We start from the raw sequence: 22,024 nt of genomic DNA on the forward strand, positions 1-22,024 counted from the left end.
TTGGAATTTGCACCCAGTCTTATTTTTGAAGTATACAAATGATAAATAATGCATAAGGAAAAAAAAGCTAAACCATTAGCAGGTGTCGTCTCTGGATGGTGGGGGTGCAGGGTTTTAATTTTCTTCTCTATACTTTTCCATCTTTTGTAAACACTCTGTAATGAATGTGTATTACTTCAGAATAAATAGAAAAGCTTCTATGTGGGGGAATGCTGGAGTGTATTTGGAAGTGCTCTGTGAATTCTAATTTCCACAAACACCAACCATCCCAACATCAGATTTGTGTGTGAATAAGAGTATCATTTCCTCTTGTGTAAACTGTATAAACCATATTTTTGACTTTTTTTTTTCCCTTTAAAGGATGAGAAGAACCAAGTGTTGACCACCAACATTTGGCTGCAAATGGTAAGTTGCGACATCCGCGGTGCCTGTGCTGGAATTGCAGGGAGGGTCCCGTGAGGCAAGCCAGGACTGCCCTCCCTCCTCCACGTATACCAACAGAGAAGCAGACCACCCTGCCTTTGCGTGTCCCACACCGCACCCTGCATGCTCGCGTTTCACCACAGGGTGACTTGGGGAAATTTCAAAAGCAAAAATATGGGCAAGTCATAACATGCAGGTCTGCGTGTGCGTGTCCACAGCCTGCACTGTAACCGGTCCCCAGGGCTTGGGAGTGCCTGCCTTGCTCCCCCTGCCTCCAGCCTGTGCGTGTCTGAATGCGACAGAGATGCCTAAGCCCGAGGCCTTCGTGCTTCCTGCTCTAGTGACCCCTGCAAGAATTTTGAGATGCTGTATTTTTTCATTCATGAATTTTTACCTTGACATCTGACCGTTCTAACCCTAGTTTAATTACCTACAGATTATGTCACTTCCATCCAATTGTAAAGATGGACATTTAGAAATAAAATTGTCAGTCTCTATTTTAAATTGAACCTGTTAAATGCCATAGAATTTGATGCCCATATCATTAATTTAAAAAATATACAAAGAAGCCCTTCTTTAACTGGTGGATATTTTACATAGTCCCCTTTTCTCTCTACATTTATATTTCTGTTCCACTTTCCACACAGAATTTTATCCTAATGTGATACAACTTTATGTTTGAAAGTTTTTTTATTAATCATTCTGTCTTGATTCTCTCAAATGTAAATATATACATAAAATTATTCCTTCAGAAAATAAGTATTAAGAATTTTTCTTTCGGATTGATTTAGGATTACAGTGATTATTGGTACATAGTTCATCAAGGTGTCCTAATCACAAATTTTAATAAATAATTATTAAACATAAAGAACTGGAAATCTACCTCTCTACCAGAGATGGGGCTTTCTTTTAATTTCATTAATATATTCACAGATGACTAGTTTTTATTGCTAAAATTGAGACAGAGATTTCGCTATCAATTCTATAACTTTTAAAAATAGTTGTAGTAACATATACAGTTCAGAATGAAAGGCACTTTGTAACAGCAATGTTACTCAGTTCCTTGAACTTCTTACAGATTATATGCCAAAAATAATAGAGTTTTCATCAGGGTGTATCAGCTGACTCGATTAGTTTCTCCTTCAATTTTGCTGAAAGCAAAAAGTTAAAAGATTAAAACCCATCTGATCTTTGAAAATATTTTTCATCCAAATTTTTAACAAAATAGACATAGACCCTGGTATTTTGAGTTGACTTTTTCTTGGTTCCTGGATCAGTGTCCCAAGAATTGAGAGAAGGAAAAAAGATCTTTCTTTGTAAAGTGGGAGGGGGACACTTCAACATGGAGGCAAAGGATTTTACTAGGCAGTTCTTGGGCAGGTGAGTTTTAGTTGAATACAAGTGGACGTTGAGGGGCAGAAAACAGAAAATGGATTTGCTTCACACCATCTGCTTGTGTCCCAGGGGTACTCTTAGCTACGCCTGAGACCTGTTGCAGTACCTTCCTGTAATAAGTAACATAGGAACCCTTGAGGGTCTTCCCTGCAGGATTTAAAGCAATGTTCTTCAGTGAGTGAATCCCACCTGCACACGTGCTCACCGACTCCAGCTTCCCTCCTTTTGCCAGGGTCGCGGGGTCTGTGTTTCCCTGGAAGCCAGCCCTTCCTCAGTGGACATGGTTCTGTCTCCTGGCACCTGCTGAGAGCTGGGCTTTCACAACTGCCCGTATCACCTGGAGCATCATAAAAGTGTCTGCGAGTCACTCACGTTAGCTTACAGACATGCTGCAGTCTGTCCCCCATAAACCTGCCTGGTGACTCCCTGGTTTCCTCTCACCTTTACAGCAAGGCTCCCCTGAGCAGTACCCACCCCCACCCCTCCACTGTCCTCAGTCTCTCCCCTTGCATTCTTACTTAAACTCACCTTCATCTGGCTGTGTGTGAGCAAAGCACTAACCCCCAGGTTACTACATATCATGAGTAGTGTTTTTCCCCATCTTTTTGATGAGAATTTTCAACCATACCGAGAAGTTGAACTTACAGTGAGCACCCATATACCTGCCTCCTGGAGTCTATAAGTAGCTTTTTACTGTACTTGCTTTATCCCATATCTGGCCATCTGTTTATCTAGTTTATTTTTAAATGCAGCTGAAAGTAGAATAGTGGACAGTGGTACCCTTTCACCCACATATTTCATGGAGATCTCAGATTTCAGAGGGTTTTTTTCTTTCTTTCAAGGTAAAAGTATTAGCATGCGGTGCAATGCAGTGCACATATCTAAGAGCATATCTGTCAGTGAATTGCCAGGAATGCCTTCAGGTCTGAAGCACCCCCCCCCGCCCCGCCCCCATCCCCTGCAATCAGGACTGTAATATAAGGTAAAGCTCTGGGAATTCTGAGCCACAATGCAAAATGCTTCCTTTTTTTACATAAAACTGCCCATTTCCCTTGCCCTCTAAAGTGCAGAGCTGCTGTGGACATTTTTCTCAGGGAGAGAGAGACACACGGAATTTGCCCCTGGCATGTCAGGTCATGTTTCCCTGAGCCTCTGTTTCTTAGCCCTAAGTGATTGATCTTCAGCAAAGTATATGATCTGGCATTTTTTTAAAGGGTGTTGGTTTCCAGGAGAAATGTAACTGGATTATTACTGACTGCATTGAGTTCAGGTGCTCCATAAATGAACACCCTTGCTTTGGAGGATGTCACCAGAGGTCTCTAAATTTCTTTCAAGCACAGCATATTTCTAATTAAGACTTGCATTTGCAGAAGCATCTGCGGCTTCATTTGTTTTAAAACTCACCTTTTAATCTCATGTACCTATTCAACTAATCGTTTCAAGCACCCGCTTTATGGAAAGCATTGAACTAGGCCATGCTGGGGGGCCCAGAAAAGAATGAGACCCAGTTTCTACTTGCAGACCATTTCCAATCCAGCTGTGTAATTTACACTCTAAAAAAGGTTCAAATATCAAGACCAAGTACCTCCCTAGAGAATTGGAAGGAGCAGGCTGGCTGTGTAGGCCATGGAGTTGGCAGGCGGGAGAATGTGACGATCATCGGAGAGCCCGGGTGTTTCTAGGTGTGACCTCAGTAATTAACACTTCTTTTCAGGTGCCCACTGTATGGAAAACAAGCTGGGCACCTTTGTAGCACGCATCCTTATAAAGGTGGGGCCGGGGGGGGGGGGGTCACATTTACCTGGCACCTGTAGCTCGTGGAGCAGCTGTAACAGTAGCTCTCATCTGACTTTTAAGGAATCACAAGTATCTTGGATTTAGAACAGACCTTAACAGTTGTCTAATCAAAACCTCTGCCCCACCCAGTGTTTCCATCTGGAAAGCCGTGGCATTCCTATTGTGGCCACAGCATAGACATGGGGAACTCAGATGTCACCCCAAGAGGCCTTGGAAGCTGCCCAGAGCCATTTGTAAGATGATCATCTTGATTCCTGCCCTTTGTGTTCTCCAACTGGTGACCAGCCTGGCCTGCCCCAGCCCAAGTAATGGGGACAGACAAGAAGTGAGGCCCATGCTGAAGGCAGTCAAGGCCAGAGTCCCCAGGGAGGGAGGGTGGAACCGTGGACAGGAGGGGACAGAGGGCCCAGGAAATTGCTCTCAGCAACTGGTTTTTCTCTCCCCTCGTTTCATGTTGCTGAATTCCTGTTCTGAAAACCTGAATCCACATAATCTTTTCTCTAGATATTTAAACTCTGAGGTCATTATGCTACAAATGACGGATTTTCTATACATTCAAAAAGAAGAGGCAGAAAAAACATTCTCTTTGACCTACAGTTTGTTGATTGTGTTTTTCTTTCTCTTACCTGCCCTTGATTTGTAGGAATTTCCAGTTATTTAGATAGCCTGAAGGAAAAGAAAGTGTCTGATCTCTCTGTTTACCTCTTTATATTCCTAGGAGGAAGCAGTTAGTGTATTTTCTCTGCAGATTAGTTTCATCATTTGGGGAGGCCTGTCAGACGTAATCTGATTTAATCTATAAGAAGAAACTACAGAAGCCATTTCAGTTTCTAAAGAGACATTTGAGCTGTCTGGAGAGTTATAGTTGCTTTAAAAAATATGTCTTCTTTAATTTTGTAATTTTGACCATTCTTCTGGTTTTAAGTTTCCCATCTTTCTTATGCATAGTTTTTACCTCCTAATTCTAGTTATGGAATTAATAGCACCATAGAATATTAGATTTTAAACCGTATGTATTCCTAAAATGCGTACCTTCTCCATTTCGGCACTCTTTATCACTTTTCTCTGACAAATAGAAATGCCACACATTATGCTCATAGATGAAAGGTCAGTGGTTTGCTTAGGGCCATAAAAGCAACCCACGGTTAAGGGTGGTGTTTCAATTACTGTGTCCCACGGAGAGAAGAAAGTTTTAGGGCAGAAGGAAGGAGGAGGCCCACTCTCTTCCTCTGAGATCAGAAACAGTTGAGGGGAAGGATGTTCAGAGCATGTGCATGTGAGGTGTTTCCTGACCCCAGGCGCTTGGCGTCTGCCCCACCCGTAGCTGGTTCTGTGAGTCTCGGGACTCGACCCTCGGTATCCAGCATTTGGGCTCTATTCTGAGTTAGCATCCAATCCCAAGAGGTAAGGGCTCAGTCCCGCAGACTTGAGACACCAGCTGCAGATGGGGGACAGGTGACCCACACTTTTGTCCAGCTGAGTTCAAATTCGGGGGTCCCCCCTCCCTAGTCAGGTTCAGTACTTTTCTAAAACAGCTCCTGGAACTCAGAAGAAACATTTTATCTATGTTTACAATTTATTATAAAGGATGCAGCTCAGGAATGGCTGAAGGCAGAGATACCAGGGCAGGTGTGAGGGAAGGAGTGGAGCTTCTGTGCTCCCTGTGTCCCTGCACCTTGACGTGATCACCATCCTTGTTTTTTTTATCTTTTCCTGCTCCAACAGCAGCAAAGTTTGTTTATTTATTATTAATTTTTATTGGCATATAGTTGCTCTACCATGTCAGCCTTGTTGTTCAGAGTTTTATAATCCAGTCTCCAGCCTCTCCCCTCTTCCTGGATATAGGGATGTGGTGAGGCTGAGGGTTCTCACCCTCTAATGCAGGGTTGGACTTTCTGGTGACCAGCGGCATCTGCCGGCCTGAAGCCACATAGGGGCACCACCCTAAGCCAGCTCATCAGAATGAAAATTATGTTCAAAAAACGTTGGATCACTCAGGAAGTTCCCAGGGTTTTAGGAGATCTGTGAAACCAAGGAAAAAGCCCAAATATATTTCTTATTATACCATACTGTATTTTTTTTAAATGGAGAAAACTTTCACTTTCTTCTCTTTCATTCATTTGCTCTTACTCTCTACTTTCTCTCTTGCGTTGAATATTTCCGTGCACACGCATTTAAAAAGAGTTTCCTGTGGGCCGAAGGCAGGTTCTAATAGGGGCAGTTATCAGAGCCCTGAAAGAATGGGATTCTTACTGTGCATTTTAGTTCAAGGGTCCCTTCCTGCCTTACGTGCCCCCTTAACCACCCCATGTCATCTTATCTGGAAGACTTGATGAGAAGGAATCACACAGAAACAGGGAGAGAAAGCGAAGTGCAGCACCTTATGAGGGGAAGCTCTGGGAAGGTTGGCACTCGTAGGTTGATGCCTGTTTCCAGGTGCCCACATGTGGAAGCTGTGCCAGCAGCTGTCTGTGCTCGGATTTTGCTCAGTGCCTCTGCCCTCCAGGGCCCTGCAATCTGAGTGGGCAATAGTGCTTTGGAGGATAGGAAACCCCCTCTGCTTGTTTATGGGTCCTTTGCCACATCCATTCTTAGGAAATCTTCATGAAAACCCAGGACCGTGCAGCACTGAGATTCCTGCTGCATCTCCTGACACTGAGCTGGCCCTTGCTCTCTCCGCCTTTGGCTGCAGCTCAGTTATTACAGCTCTCGGGTCCTCTGGGATTTTGTGAAAGGGAGGGATCCCTTTTTTCCTTTAAAGCCATCATAGATCACATGCCTCCCAGGGCCATGTGACTTACCTGCTGTGACACTTTATCTCATTGCATCCTTACCGTACCTGGTGAGGTGTGACACATATGAGCTAACTGCAGCTCAGAGAGGGTGGTTTGCCTGCTAGAGCTCACATAGCTCTTCTCCATCAGAGCCTTGGTACAAACCCAAGTCTGTTTGATTCCAAAGCTCCCAGTAGTCCCGCCTTCTGCCGTGAGAGTGGGAGAGACCCAGCTTGGCTTTGGACTAAGGGAGAGCCCTAGAAGGGCAGCACCTTCAGGGATGATGAGCATCTTGTTGGGGTGCAGGATCTGCCTGTGAAGACAGATTGGGTGGGGAAGAACCACCCATGGTAGAGCCCAGGAGCCAGCCAGTTTGAAGTCAAATAATGCAGTTCTGAGTCCTGACCCAGTGACCGACAAAGAAGATGCCTCTTCTCTGGGCCCCAGTTTTCTCTTGTAAATAAGAACAGTCATGCTGGCATCCTGGCATCCTGGTGAGCATGGTACACATAGCAGATGCAGTGAGCAGGATGCAGGGATATGTGCCTGGGGCACATGCAGCTGAGTAGGGGAGACGGGAAGGGTGAGGAATTGCCGGGGAGGCTTCCTGCAGCTCAGACCTGGTGCCCGTAGGAGAGGTTTAAGCTTGACCGACTGAGTGCTTCCTCTTCCCTGCTTCCCCTTGCACTGTGGCCATCATTTCAGCAGGCAGAGGAGGTGGGTATCTGCCTGCCACACCTACCTTTCTGGGCAGTTCTGGTGGCCCTTGGGCCCTGAGCAGCATGGTGGGGAAGGTGACAGTGTCAGACTCTGTGATAATCAGCTGTCAACTGGAGAAGCATCCCAGGGCTGGGTATGAGAACATGGTCAGGAAAGCACAGGTGTTGGGCACAGAAGGGTGTATGCCCAGAGCAAGGGAGAGAAAAGAAGGGAGCGCTGGGCAAATGGGGAAGAGATGGAGCTGCTGGAGCAAACACAGTGTGACTGGTACCCAGGCTTTCCTGCAAAACTGCTTGAACAAGACTGGCCCTTTCTGTGTGCTCTGCTGTCTTGTCCTCCCCCAGCTGCACACGTCTGATGAGAAACATCAGCCAGGCAGGTCTCTATCCTAAATGCCCCAGATGTTACTTCAGCACATTAGGTATCAATCCATCCTCCTTCTCACGGTCCTTTGGTGTGACATGCTGTTACTCGCCTGCATATCCCCTCTTGTCTGACTTCAGGTAGTCCCAGAACTGGGATGCTTGCCTACCCTTTCCAGAGGATGGTGGGATCTCTGGGATTTGCCCTTTGACCCCTATTGCCAGTTTCAATAGCTCTAGACCCACAACCCCTTGGCTGCAATTCTCACATCTCAGCAGCTCTGAACACGACAGGGCTTTTTGTTTGTTTGTTTGTTTTTGTTTTTATAACTTTACATCAAACTCATTGGGTCTAAAATCAAACTGAAATTGATATACATTTATTTTCTCAGTAAAAATATGCATGTTTTGCTGCAGAAATAATGATTGATTATAGGGAGTTGTCCCTGGCCCAGCTTGGGGTGTGGTGTTGCATCACATACTTTTTTACATCTGAGAAAGTTTGAACTCCAGAGCAGGTGGCCCCAGGGGGACTGAATGTAGGATGGCGGCCTTTACTGGGTCTGCTCTGATTACGCACACCTGTAGGAGCTAGTGAATTCAAACCGGGCAGCCCTGCAGTCCTGGTTGGGTGGTGCTAGTTGTCCAGCAGTGCAGGTGGGGTCCTACCTGGGCAGTCTTTACAGGGCTAGTGGACCCCAGGTAGCTCTGGGGTGCATGGTCCTGGGGCAGAGGACCCCAGACATGGGCCTTCCTCTCACAAAGATCCCTCAAGAACTATTTCAGGCCTAGCCCCAAAGAGACACACCGTGTTCGTGTGTTTATAGATATTTCCCCAGTCTTATCGTGTACCCTCATGTCCTGATTCATTGTTTTACCACCAATGCCCATGTTTGCATTTTTGAGTTGTGGTGTCAGAAGCACTATTCTTACATGAAAATAATAATTCAAATCCAAAAACAGGCCCTCAGAAATTTCTGAGAGGTACCCCTGCAGGTGCATGAAGTTGTTTCCTGGAAATAAATATTCTGCATTTTTCCAGCTTGGTTCTTGTTCTAATTGAAATAATGAATTTATTTGTCCAAAGTGTCCTTACAATGGAAAACTTTGAAAGTGAAACAGTTCTTCATTTGGCTGGGAAAAAGTCGAGGAGAGGAAGCCTTGGGGGCATGCAGTGGACTGGAATTCACTTTAATGCTACCCTCTGACTGTGGTCATGATGACAGCAGGATCTTAAGTGTGATTTTTATGCTATTCATGGTCGTTTTGTAAGGGGTTTTTTAATTCCCAGCTTCCATATATTTTACAGATAGCAACTCAATTATGTACATAGATGTCTGGAACTCTTTTTTGGTTTTGAAGTTGTCTAATAATCTCTTATAAGATATATTAGCAGGCAAGGAAGCAAAGTGCTGCTAACGCTGCTGTCTGTGTTTGTCAGTCTTGGACAGATCACTATTTACAGTGGAATATGTCAGAGTATCCAGGTGTGAAGACGGTTCGTTTCCCAGATGGCCAGATTTGGAAGCCAGACATTCTCCTCTACAACAGGTAAGCACAATGGACAAAGGGAAAAAATGAGCTTATTCTTGGACATGTGTAACAATCAAGCATATCTGAGTATTTTATAGCGGTGCTGGGTACATTATCTGTAATTTGGGACTGCGGATCCCCACAAGGGTTTGTAGGCAGCAGCTGTGTCCTGTATCCAGTGTTTTCTTCTCTGGCACGCTGGCCTGCAGCATCCTGCATCCTGCGTCTGATGGCCGTGTCCACAGGGCTGTGCGTTACAGGTGTGCAGGTACTTGTGTGCACGTTGGCACTGAGACATTTTTGCATGTGGCCTTACCTTTGCCCCTGAATGACAGCAGTTACAGTCACAGCACGAGAAGTTGCTGGTCAATGGGATGCATGGATGGAGGCCACTGTCTGGACCCGCGTCCTCATTTGATGCACTACCCTTTGGGCATTGGGAGAGCCCTGTGGGGCAACCAAGCACAGGACTATCATCTCTAGCCACACTCGGAAGTTTGTACCTGATGGAAGAAGGGTGGGTAGCAGTCGTGTTCTAATAGTCCTTCTCCTGAGGTCAGGAAAGGAGGGCTTTGTCGATCATCCAAGGCCATCTGATTTGTAGAGTGGAAGCCCAGAAGGTGGGTATCCAGGCAGGGTAAATTTCTTGAAGCACTCAAATTATTTACTAAACTACATAGTCAAATAAGGGAATCCAGAGCCTCCTTCTCCAAAAAGGTATAGGATGTGATAACCAGCTTAATATACAAGAAAGATATTTCCTAGTGATGGCTGCTGCCTCTGGGCCCACCTGGAAGAAAGGAGGCCCAGCACCTTGGTGACTCAGGAGACAGTGCTACCATCGGCCACTGCCTGTGGTCACAGTGATCCCCCCAGGACCAACTGATGGGTTTGTCCTACTCTGACTGCTTCTAGAAGGCTGGGTGATTCCTTGTCTTGTATCCACTTTTAATTCTTTCCCTTTCTTCCTGTTATCATGTTTCATTTGAATCGTTGGGTCTGTCTCTAGAAGACCACCCCTTCTGATTTGCTGCCACTCTTTCGTTTTTTAAATTAGTTCAGGCAGCTGAGCTTTGAAAGATGTCTCAGGTCAGAGTAAGTGGTCCCTTATTGAATAGAAGCACAGGAGTTCCAGTGCCTTCTCCTGGGCCCATCTGTTTCCTGGGGGCTATATTAGTTGCCCAGGGCTGCCAGGACAAAATAACACCAACTGGGTTCCTTAAACAACAGAAATTTATTTTCTCACAGAAATTTTTCTCTTGGAGGCTGGAAGTCCCAGATCCAGGTGTCTGCAGAGTTAGCTTCTTCTGAGGCTCCTCTCTTTGGTTTGTAAACGGCCGTCTTCTCCCTGTGTCCTCACATGGTCTCCCTCTGTGGGTGTCTGTGTCCTCATCTCTTCTTATAAAGACATTAGTCATGTTGGATTAGGGCCCACTCTCATGACCTCATTTTAACTTAGTTACCTCTTTAAGGAGTATCTCCAAATACAGTTTCATTCAGAGATACTTGAGCATGTGAATTAGGACTTCATCCTGTGACTTTTGGGGGGACACAGTTCAGCCTATAACAGGGGCATTGCCATTTTGCCATTGACTGCTTAAGGATAAAGGATTACGACTGAAGAAGTCTGGGTGTAAATCTTAGCTGTAATGTTTACTATGTCTGTAAGTCTCAGATTCCTCCTTGGCCCAGTGGGGGAAATGCCAACGTCACAGAGTTTGGAAGGATGACTGCAGATGTACATAGAATGCTTGGTGTGGTACTCGGCAAAGAATAAACATTCAGTAATGGCAGTTGTGTGCTCGCAGGCCTGGTGGTGAGGGTTTCTGCTTCCAGTGACACAGGTTTGACAACTTAAAAAGAAATGTCAGTACTGTTTTTCATTATTCCCAATTCAGTCTTTTAAATCTGAAATCAAGGGTAAATATTTTAATATGGTAGCATCTTAAGAATAAGGCTTTAAGAGATGGTTCTTATGGCTTATCTGTAAGACCTTAATCCCCGATAAAGAAAAGGTGTGGAGTTTCTAATATTCTGGCTAATGAAGAGTTACCAAGTATTCTATACATAACTGAATTTCAAGGAGCAAAGTACAGCTGTCTCTGTCTGATAGATGCCACCAGGGACCAGGCCCCCAGGAATAATGCATCCCCCTCTTCCTCTCCTGTTTCCCCTGGAGCCCTAAATAACCATCATCTCCCTGCCTCTCAGTCCTGTATCCCTGTTGACTGAGTCCACCAGCCTCTATCATGGGCTCTGTAGAGGCTGCCTCCTCTTCTGCGTTAGTTTTCTTCCGAGAAATGAGATGTGGGACATTTTGTCTGAAGTAACTTGCTAAGTATATGGCCGGCATGTCCACGTGAGCACAGCAAAGGGTAAGCAGGTTACGGAAGATATTGAAACCAGTCGTAGACATGGTATCAGTTGTCTTTTGCCACTTAACAAATTAACAAATGACCCTGAACTTAGCGGCTCAAGGAAAAAACACAACGCAGATTATTTCTCGCCATGCTGTGGGCTGGCTGGGCCCATGTGGCTGCTTAACTGTTCTGAGATGCTGGCAGAAGGCAGCGGGCTAGGGCTCAGATGAGCTGGGATGTGAGGGCACACCCCCAGGGCTGGCGGTGGTGGTGATGGTGCTGTGGGTGGGGCCTTAGCTGGGGCTGCACCTGGCACCTGGGCCACCTGCCTCCTCCCTCCCTGAGGCTTTTCCACATGGCCTGGCTACTCGAGAGAGGAAGGCAGTGGGGGCTGCAGATCCCTTAGGGACTGAGTGCAAGAAACCAGATCAGCCCTTCACCTGGTCCTGTTGGGCAGAGTAGGTAGTGGTGCAGCCTGGAGGAGGGAGGAGAAATCAATCCCCTTCTCCAGGGTCCCAGGGAAGGAGGCAGGGAGGCTGCCCTGGGGAGACCAACTGTCCAGGCTGAGAGGGGACAGTGGTGACACAGGAAGGTCAGAGTAAAGACTAGGAGGAGTGGAAGGACCCAAACAGATGTACGTAACTCAGGAGCACTCAGCTCAGGGCGCCCTCAGGAGGAGGGGGAGATGCAGGGTGACCCCCTTATCACTCCATCCATGGGCGGGCCTCCCTCTGCTGCCACGCCTCCTGCCCCAGGTGTGTGTTGACTGTACCAGCATCCCTGCCCCGCTCCCCCCCGCCCCCCAGCCCCACAGCCTCCTCTTCTACCTGCTGTCTGTCAGCTGAGGGATGTGCCCTGACTCTTTCCCACTTTTTACATGTGCCCCCTCTAGGCATAGGACGCTCACCCTTCTCTCTGCCCCTAGACCTCAACTCCACACCCCTTTGACTCCAATGCCTTTCTCTGTCACATGACTCCTAGAAAGGGGTTCCTCTGCCCCATTGCACGCAGGTTCTGCCTCCTCTCCTGGGCACCTGGAAAGCGTCTAACAACTATTTATGCACAGATGAGATGGAAGGAAGGAGGGAGGGTACAGGCTTGAGGAGGAGAAGCAAAGGGGATGATCTGTGTGATGCCAGTGTTGCCAGGGACAGCGAGAGAAGAAAGAGAAGGAGAGACATCATATTGGCAGCCTGGAAAATATGAGACTGGTTGACTGAGTCCAGAAACTGGCACAGGAAGTAGCAAAAACAGGACTGCATTTAGTAAGATCTTGACCTTCTGATATTCTGTTACGGGGAATTTGAGAGATGTTGAGTTTAATACTTTCTGCCACCCAGAGGCGCTCAAAATGATATGTTTCTTCAGTGGACGCATGTGATAATTAATTACATGCATGTGGCGCGGTGGGGGCGGTATGCTTCTTTCAGGAGGGGACATGTCAGCCTTCTGTGTGAGCCATGGTTTGAAAGGGAACATTGTTTCGGGTCAGGGGAAACATCACCAACACGTATGTTACATTTCTCCTTCTGTTCCAGCTTGATTTTGCAGTCTAAGTGTGGGCCCCACATGGTTTTTGAGATAAAACACATTTTCTGTGCTTTGAAGAGGCTGGGTCACTGCAACACAGACACCTCTGCATCGTTTCTGGGAGGGGCTACTTTATTTCCCTGATGGGTAGTGACCATGTTAGAATTGCTGGCCAACTGGCTGGGTGGCTCTGAGGGGAGGACGGGTGCTGATAAAAGCATCCCTGCTGGATGCCAAGCCCCGTGGTTTCCTGGTTGCTTTGTTCTGCTTTACTTTAAGTCTGCAGTTCAAGGAGCTGTCTGGACACAATCTTGCTGAAAGTGAGAAGTGAGCATGGATGGCTGGGTATGATTCCCACCTCCCCGCCCCGCTCCCCGTCGTCGTTTTGGTTTTTATCTTCTGCATGATTACATTTATTGATGTTCTAGAATAGGAGATACAGATCGATAAAATGGTTGCTTCTGGGAGGGGCATTTGACTGGAAAGGGGCATGAGGGAACTTTCTGGGGTAATGGGCGTGTCTGTATCTCGACTTTACGGTGGTTATGGTTACATGAATATAATCTGCATCAAAATTCAGGGAAACACACACCAAAAATCTGTGCTTTCTGCTTGTAAATCATACATCAATTTGAAAAGCATAGTCAGTTAAATAGCAGGTGGTTCACAAATAAAGAGAAGACCAATGAACCGAAAGACACGTTTAAGTCATTTACACAGAACATAGCAAAGAGATGCAAAAAGATGAAAAGTAAGAGAAATGCCTCGACTGGGAGAATACAGTGAGACATTATTAAAATGTTTAATTGGAGTCCAAGATAGAAATTATAGAGAAAATGAGGGAAAAGCAATGTTTAAAGAAATAATGGCTGGGACTTTTCTAGAAATTATAAAAAATACCAGTCGTCAGGTAGAGGAACCCCAGCCAATCCTAACTGGGACAAATGGTATTTATTATAGTTCCTGTCTTTGCAGGACGAATCACTCCAAAATTTAAAACCAGAAGAATCGTTGTAACCGCTCCCACTTTCTGTGGGTGAAGGATTTGGGGAGGGGTCCAGCTGGGTGGTCTGACTCTGGGTCTCACAGAGTTTCAGCCCAGTGTTGGCTGGGGCTGCAGTCAACGGGCAGCCTAACTGGAGCATCCCAACAAGGTAACTCACCCAGGTGGCTGGCAAATTGATGTTGCCCCTTAGTTAGGAGTCTTAATTCTTATGCACATGGGCCTCTTTATGGCTTGAATGTCCTCGTGGTGTGGTGGCTGGCTTCCCTCAGAATGAGTCATGCAACAGACTGACCTAGGAAGAGCCACAGTGCCTTTTGGGTGGAATGAAGGGCCTACCTGGTAACAGCATTGCTTTGTAGAGGAAAGCCTGAACCCCAGCGATGTCTCAGTCACCCCTGCACATGCAACCATGGGCAGCTGCCACAGCCTCTCTGGGCTTGTCAGTTCTTGAGCTGTTTCGTCAGAAAATCCCATGACAATATTGGAATCTTTGTTGATGAATGTAACTTGCTGATGTTTTTGTTGGCTCTGTATTTTTAGGATGGCATGGGGTGTCAACCATCTCTTTCTTTATAGGCTGTGCAAAACCACATTTGCACATCTGCAGGCTCCTGTCTGGCTCCGAGGCTGCAGGCCTCTGGCTCCAGCCCTCTTTCTGTCACGTGTTCCCCTGATTCGGCTGATGGCAGAGCTTGGGGAGAGGGTGGTACATGCAGGACACAGCCAGGTGCAGTGTGATCCAGCCCATGAGGGCTTGTAATTGTGTTGGTCAATGAGTCGCTGGTGAAATAGAATTTATTCTCTTCCCAAGTGTCTTAGGTTCTCTTAGACATCAGCCCAAGACAAGGATTTGAGTGCACATAGTTTGAGAGAGTAAGTGAGACAGGGGAGGGAGGGAAACCAATATAGGATGCTTTACAAAGCTACTGCTATGGGCAGCTGGGCCCATTCCCACCAGGGACTTTCATGGTGTTTATCTGCCAACTGCCTTCTGTTATAGATTGACAGCTGCTTCCAGGGCTGTCATTCTGCTTGCCTATCCATGCACAAACCAGAGCCTCAGGCGGGGCTGCAGATTCTTGGCATGGGCGGCTGTCAGGGCCTCAGGTGTGGGGAGGACGGCTGTTGGAATGGTCAGCTCAGTGCAGGTGAGCTGCCCACTGACGTTCCAATCGTTTTCACCTTGGTCTGGTTGGAGATCCCATCCTGGCTCTTGGGAGGCGGGCAGCAGTGATGTGAGTGATGGGAAGGCATCCTGGGACTCAGGCAAAGCAGAGGAGGGAGGCAGGCGGCAAAGCTAACAGAGATGAGCCGGGACCTGCATCTTTGTGAGTGGCAGTTGCTCCCCTGGGCAGCATGCGTTGTCATGGTATCACAGTGGTCCACGTGTGGGACGGGATCTTAGGGAGAGAATCTCTTAGACTCGGTGCTGTTGCTGCCCCGGCCTCCAGAAGGAGGTTCCTGGGTTGGTGCTCCCAGGCCCGTCACGCAGCGGTGGCTGGTCTAGGGGTCGGGGTCAGGGCAGGAGGGGTCACTGAAAGGACGTCAGTGGCAGCTCTTGATGGGGCAGGAATCTCCAGTTGAGTGAGGGTAACTTTTCAACTGTAGCTCTTAGAGAAGGAGGCTTTAGGGCGTGCTGTGATAGCATCTGCTCTATCAAGTCTTCTGACCTAATCTGGAGGGAGGCTGTTTGTACCTCAGGTGAGGTGGGAAGAGGGCAGAACGGGTTTTAGGAGGTGAGTGGGACCTGTCAACCTGTGTGCATCCAAACCTCCCCCTTCTCACCCCTGCCCCTGCTGATGTTTGTGTTTCATTTGTCTCCTCACTCAGCCAATATTTAATGAAGGCTTACCTGCCGTTATCACACACTGTTCTAGGATCTGAGGACATCACAGACAAAAATCCTGGCCCTCTAGAGAAAGGGAGAGAGGGGACAGCATGCACCAGGATTTTGGGGGCTGTAAGAATTGGGGAGAGAGCCTCACACGTGTTGGAGCCAGAGGTGGGGTGTGAGACCAACAGAATGACTAGAGGGAGGCCGTGGAAAAAGTCAGAGCATCAGGGAGGCAGATGCTCTTGACAGAAAGAACAGGTGCACAGGCCTGTCAGGAAAGGTTGTGAAAGGCTTTGAAATGCAAAACATCATCATCATCATCAAATAAATAAAATGGTGAAGGAGAGGAAGATGATCAGTAATCTGTGGCATCTTCATGTGAGATCACCTGTATCCTCCAGGTGATCAGATGCTCTAGTGGACTCAGTAGGCCATGGTCTTTGAACTGTCTTTCAACTTTGTAAGTTCTAGAACTGGTAGTGATGAAATGATTCCAGTCTATAGAGAAGCAAATGGAATCTGTCCGGTGGACTGACTCCTCTGTGAATAGGTGGGATCTGCATTCCTGGTCGCCTGTGTCCGTGTCTGCTTTTTGGATGCTCCTCTGAATGGGTTTTTGACACCTTGCTGTTTCCCTCATTAACTATTGACTTAAAAAAATAAATCATTGGCATATGTTTATTTTATATTTGTGAAAGTATCTTGATTTGATCTTTTAAAAATGTATCTTTTTTTGATCACCCCGAGGCAGGAACTTGTCATCTACATCTGTCCTCGGAACAGGAGGGGCCAGTGTCAGGAGTGAGTTAGGGGAGAGGCTCAGAGACACTGGGGATGCTGCCTGAGTCTCCCAGGTCTTGGCTTTTACTTTGAATGAGACAGGAGAGTCTCTGAGCCTCTTTATAGAATTGTGTTTCCTTTTTTGCTCTGAATAACTGTCAAAATCCTGATTCATATTCTCCTTCTGACTTGCTAGCAACTGATTCCCATCCCATGGTTATTTTGTCTGGAAGTTATCGTCTGTTCTTCTCTGCTTATACACTCCTCCCAGCTTACAGCAGTGGATGTGTTTTACCTCCATCATTTCCTCCAGTATCTTGGTAAAATCGGGGGGATGGAGGTCATGTGGTTGTGCATCCTCATTCAGCCCCTGGGAGCCCGGAGACCCAGCTGCTCATGTTGACTCGGAGCCCAGCCTTTCCGCCAGCATGGACTGTCACTAGTGGACCTTTAGTGCCCTTGCTTTCCTCCTTTCTTTCTGCAAAGGGCCAGATAGTTCTAAAGTCTGTGTTAGCATCCAAATTTTTCAGGGCGGGAAACTGGTGCCCAGAGAGGTTCAGCCACTTGCCCGAGGTCACCCATCAGGGCATGCCTGACTCCAGAGTGTGATGTACTTGCCTCTCGTTGTGCTTTTAGAGCTCTTGTGTTTTATTTTTCTACAAGTTAGATGAAGTGGAATCACTCCTCTCTCCCACCCTCAGAATCGACTCCACTTTCAGACCTTCTCTGGACACTCCGTCTCAGCCTTTTTTCTCGCACTCTGGGAGGGGTGAGCCTGTCTCCTCCCAATTTCAGAGCCACTGGGGGATTTTCATACCATCTCTTCTTGATAATCTTTCCTCAGCATCCAACAACCAACTTTTCCTGAACCAAATCCCTTGCCAGCCAGTGTGGAATGACAAAATGCAAACTGCCGGGTGAGAGCTGTAGCAGAATTTCAAACAGAGAGCCGCGTGCTGCAGCCAGCAGAGTTTTCTAGGGACATCTTTGCATTCACGGCGGTCCTGGCAAGACTATCTTCCTGCCTGTGGTGCCAGGCCAGCCCACCGAGGCCCCCCCCCCGCCGCCCACAGCTCTGTGCACCCTGGGGTCTGCAAGACCCATCCATCCCAAGATCCTGGCTTTGGGAGATGAGCTTATTGATCTTTGTGACATCAGACACGGAGCCAAATTGGTTGTAAGGGTCTGCGTAATAAATACGTGAGACAGGAATTCGATGAGGAGTTTGCTCATCCTCAGGAGCCTCCTGGGGGAAGGGAGGGGCCAAGGTGAGCCCTCACCCTGCCCCCTCCTCAGCCTGCTGCAGGGTCCCTGTGGGATCCACTGCCTACCCAAGCTGTGCTCACTGGCCGCCTGCACAAAGGAAGGAGAGCATAGGAAGTTGTGATTGACAGGGACAAGACATGGTGGGGGGGGAGGGGTGCGGTGCTGGTCCTGCCCCCGAAGCTCCCAGGGCTTCAGCTGTGCAGGGGCTGGGTCTAGCTCAGAGTGCCCATGGCATGCATCAGAATCTGGAGGAACCAGGCTGTGGGGCAGGGCCTCCGGGCTGGCGTGTAGCTGCTACTGTCAGTTCAGCTCAGGGGATCTTCTGAGGACACGCCTTCACTGCCCTTGAGATGTTTGTAATCAGTTACGCATGCTTTAGCCTGGTGGGCTCATCTGATCAGATTCCTGACTGTGATGAGGTCATGTGGAATTACTGTCCCTCACTCGCAATTAAGGAAACTTTCTGAGACACAGGACCAAGGCCTTGGCACCCAAACCTTTGACTTTTCCCAGCACTTGACAGCCTCGTCATGGGTGTAAGACAGAGGATCAGAAGATCATCTTACAGAACAGATGATGTGAGTCTAGATCTGGAAGAGCAAGATCCTCATCCAGTGGGAGGGGGAGAAGTTGTTCTTGGGAAGGAGGCCAGACTGGACCCGTCTGCCAGGAGCAGTCCTGGCACCTTTTAAGAGTGGCCCAGCTTAGTTAATAATGTGTGTGGTCCTCTCACTTAGGACAAGTGGCTACAGGGAAACAGCAGTTAGATGAAGGCCTGGAAGCCAACAGGATAAGGCACCTCATGGGGAAACACTAGGTGAGGCCATGGCATGGGGCTCTTAGGGGGGGCAGTGGTTGACAATCTTGGAAGGGAACAAATGTTGCAGGACCCCCAAAAGAACAGGATCATAGGCCAGGATGAAGTACAGTAAGGCATTCAGACCCGTCCAGCTGGGCTTCACCAGGACTCTCCCCTCGATGTCCAGTGCAGTTGCTGCCTCTGGGATGCTGTGGGCCTTAGAGGACTTGGTGTTTCTCAGCCTCACGTCACGTGCAAATCCAGTTTAACACTCAGGTTCCTCTGCTTTGGCCAGAGAGCTCTGTCAAAAGGACTATGTTCTATTCACGTCTTTTATTCCCCAAAATGAGTATGGCAAACAGCACATGGAAAGCATCAAATTAGAGTGAGTGGATGCAATGTTGGGGGCTGTGACCCTCGTGCTGTAGGGAATTGCCAGAATCCTTAGTGCTTGGTACTCACAGCTCTGGCTTGAGAGATCCATTCCCAGCACCACTAAATAAAAAATAAGTGAATTATGGTTGTTTGGGGGCAGGGGTGTGGGGTGTGAGTCATAAAATGCAAATACCTAGAGTTTATCATTCTCTTTTCTCCTTCACATCGCATACCAATCCATCATGAAGGATTATCCAGTTTAAACTACTTCAGTTATCTTTTAGCATGACTCATGGTCTTTTATTGAAGATAAGTTATACATTCTTAATAAATCAGATCTTTTTACTACTCTTATTATGTATCCTCTGTGGCTTTGGGTTACATACTGGAAGGTTCCACAATGCATTCTACTCTAGTTTTTTTCTAATACTTTTTGGTAAACTAGTTTGCTTTTCATTTTGTGGGTTTTTTTTTTTTTTTTAATTTAATTTTTTTTAATGGTGTAAGGTAAGGGTCTAACTTTTCTTTAAACGATAGGAAATGGTTCAACATGATTTACTAAATATTCCATCTTTTTCCTACTGAATTGAAATAGGATAGTTGTATTCATCTATTCATGTATCAGTAGCCTACTTAGTGCTAAGGAGAGTAAACAAAAAGAGATATATATCTTGAATATCATGCTGAAATTTAAAAAATATCCAAAATATAGGGAAAACCTTTAGAAGCCCTCAAAGTGAAAAAGTACAGTAACAAGAAACAAATATGCCTCAGTTATTAGGTCTTACTTTCAAATATTAGAGTGAAATTACTTTTAAAATAAAATCCTTTGCTGAACTAAATTATCCAATCAAAAACTAAAGAAGCTTCAAGTTTGTAAAGACTCAAGTCGTTTACATCCTCTCTGAAAGAATTACTCAAGGATATACTTAAGCAAAATGAGATTAAACCAAGGAAGATTTCTTTGCCTCCCCCAGGTAGCTGGGGAGGGTTAGGAAATTCTGGGAACAAAACTCTCCAGGTGGAGCTGGAGGCAGAGGGAGTCCCATGGTGCTGGCTTCACGGTCAGAAGTGGGGTATCCAACTTGCTGAGCTGGGAAAGGGGAGGGAGAGAACAGTCTTGGTTAAAACATGGGTTGGAGCACAGTCAGCAGTTGTTAGCAAAGAAACCACTGAAAGTCATAGTTAAGTTTAAATATTTGATAATGTTTTAAATATAAATAATACCTTAGAGGTTTGGGTTGGTAAGAGATTGGGACATAGAGCAGAGACAGTGGAAGTTTGCTGTGGGGCTTCTCTGGTCCATGTATGACAGACACACCTTAGTTAAATGCAGAAAGGTACAACATTTAAAAAAGTACAAGTGAATCAATATGTTAAATATATGAGTAGCTAACAGAGGAAAAGAAGTGGTAATGTAACTTCTAAACCACTAGACACAAAATAAGGAAAGAAAAATTTCTTTCAGTGTACCTAATGCATGAATAGAAAAATAAGAAACAACATCACAGAGTATGATAAAAAGACAATTAGTAGAATAGCAGGAATAGAACAATCACTAATCAGAAAAATGCAGATAGGTTTAAATCCCATAACAATTCCCCAAACAAAATAGACTCTCTAATTGGTTGAAAGCAAACAAACAAAAACAACCAACTCTATGATATATTCATAAGATAGATTTTAATCAAATGATCCAGCAGAATGAAAATAAAGCCATTGAAAAAGTTATATGTGTAAAATGCCATAGAAAGAAATCAGATTTAGCAGTATTCTTGTTCAACAAAGTAAAAACCAAAGACAAAGGGGATGAAAAGGGTCAAAATGAATATTTTGTGTTGATTAAAGGCAAGTTTACTGAGAAAACAATGTGGTCCTGAACAATTATGTGGCAAACATGTAGCTTTAAAATGTATGCAACCAATACTGATGAAAAGCACAGAGGAAATGGACAAAATCAGAATCTCAGGAAAGAAAGTATGGTTAATGGGATGAAAAAACCAGTTTGCTAAGAACCAAGAAATAGAGAGATTTGTACCCAACAAACAGAAATATTTCTTTTAAACACACTTGAAATATCCACAGAAATTGTTTTTGCACCACAAATATCTAGAATATTCCAAAATGTAGATATGGCATGGCTTTGGTTCTCTGATCACAGCGCTCTAAAAGTAGAATTTAACAACAAAGGGATAATAATACAGTAATGTGTATGTATGTGTATATATAATGTCCACTTAACTTTAAAAAAACACTCAAGCTTGGCTTATAGGAATTTTTAAGAAATGTCTTTTAAGGAATGAATGACAATGAGCAGGAACATATCAAAACCAGGGAGAGATGTCAAAGTAGTGTCTAAAGATAAGAAAACAAGGAACTTTGAAATTTGATTAATAAAACCTGTACCTCAAAAAGTTAGAAAATGAATATCAGGATAAACTGGAAGAAATTAAGAATTAGTTAAGACATAACAGAAATGATTTTTAAAAGGCATAAAACAAACACATTTTAAAAAAAGAAAATTCGAAATGAAAATCTAGTTCTTTGAAAACATCAAAAAAGTGAATGAATGAAAGAACGTATATGTAAATTGAACACCTGGTTGAAATGGATGATTTTCTAGGGAAATAAAAATTACAAAATATACCTAATATACTTTTTAGTAGGAAATCAGAATAGACTTAAAAATACATAAAAATGGAAAAGGTAGGCAAATATTTAAATTTTAAAAGGTGTATTTTTACATTTGAATTTTACATCTTCAAAGAATAGATAAATATACATTATATAAATTATTCTAGAATGTGCATACGAGATGGAAAATTTATAAAGCTAACACATTAAACTAACATGGCAAAGACATCTCAATAGAAGGGAAATATTGACAAATCTTACATGTAAATATGAATGCAGATACCCTAAAAGAATACCGACAGGTAAATTCTAGCAGCTCACTAAGTGAAAAATACCAAATAATTTTTGTCCCAGGTAGGCAAGGATGGATTATCTTGGTAGATTTACTAATGCAATTCACATTGACTTGTATCCATGTTAAACAAGGAAACAAATT

The 22,024-nt window shown here is 45.4% G+C and overlaps 1 protein-coding gene across 1 annotated transcript in view; it reads left to right on the forward strand.

Annotated features, from left to right (window-relative positions):
* The window catches only part of CHRNA7 (cholinergic receptor nicotinic alpha 7 subunit), a 111,912-nt gene that overhangs the window by 49,420 nt on the left and 40,468 nt on the right, over positions 1-22,024 (forward strand). The window contains exons 3-4 of the mRNA XM_057722648.1: positions 361-405; positions 8,913-9,022. Of these exons, the coding sequence (XP_057578631.1) occupies positions 361-405; positions 8,913-9,022 (155 nt within the window). The remainder of the gene's footprint in view (positions 1-360; positions 406-8,912; positions 9,023-22,024) is intronic.

The sequence above is a fragment of the Hippopotamus amphibius genome, chromosome 2, assembly GCF_030028045.1.
Source record: "Hippopotamus amphibius kiboko isolate mHipAmp2 chromosome 2, mHipAmp2.hap2, whole genome shotgun sequence".
Classification (NCBI taxonomy): Eukaryota; Metazoa; Chordata; class Mammalia; order Artiodactyla; family Hippopotamidae; genus Hippopotamus; species Hippopotamus amphibius.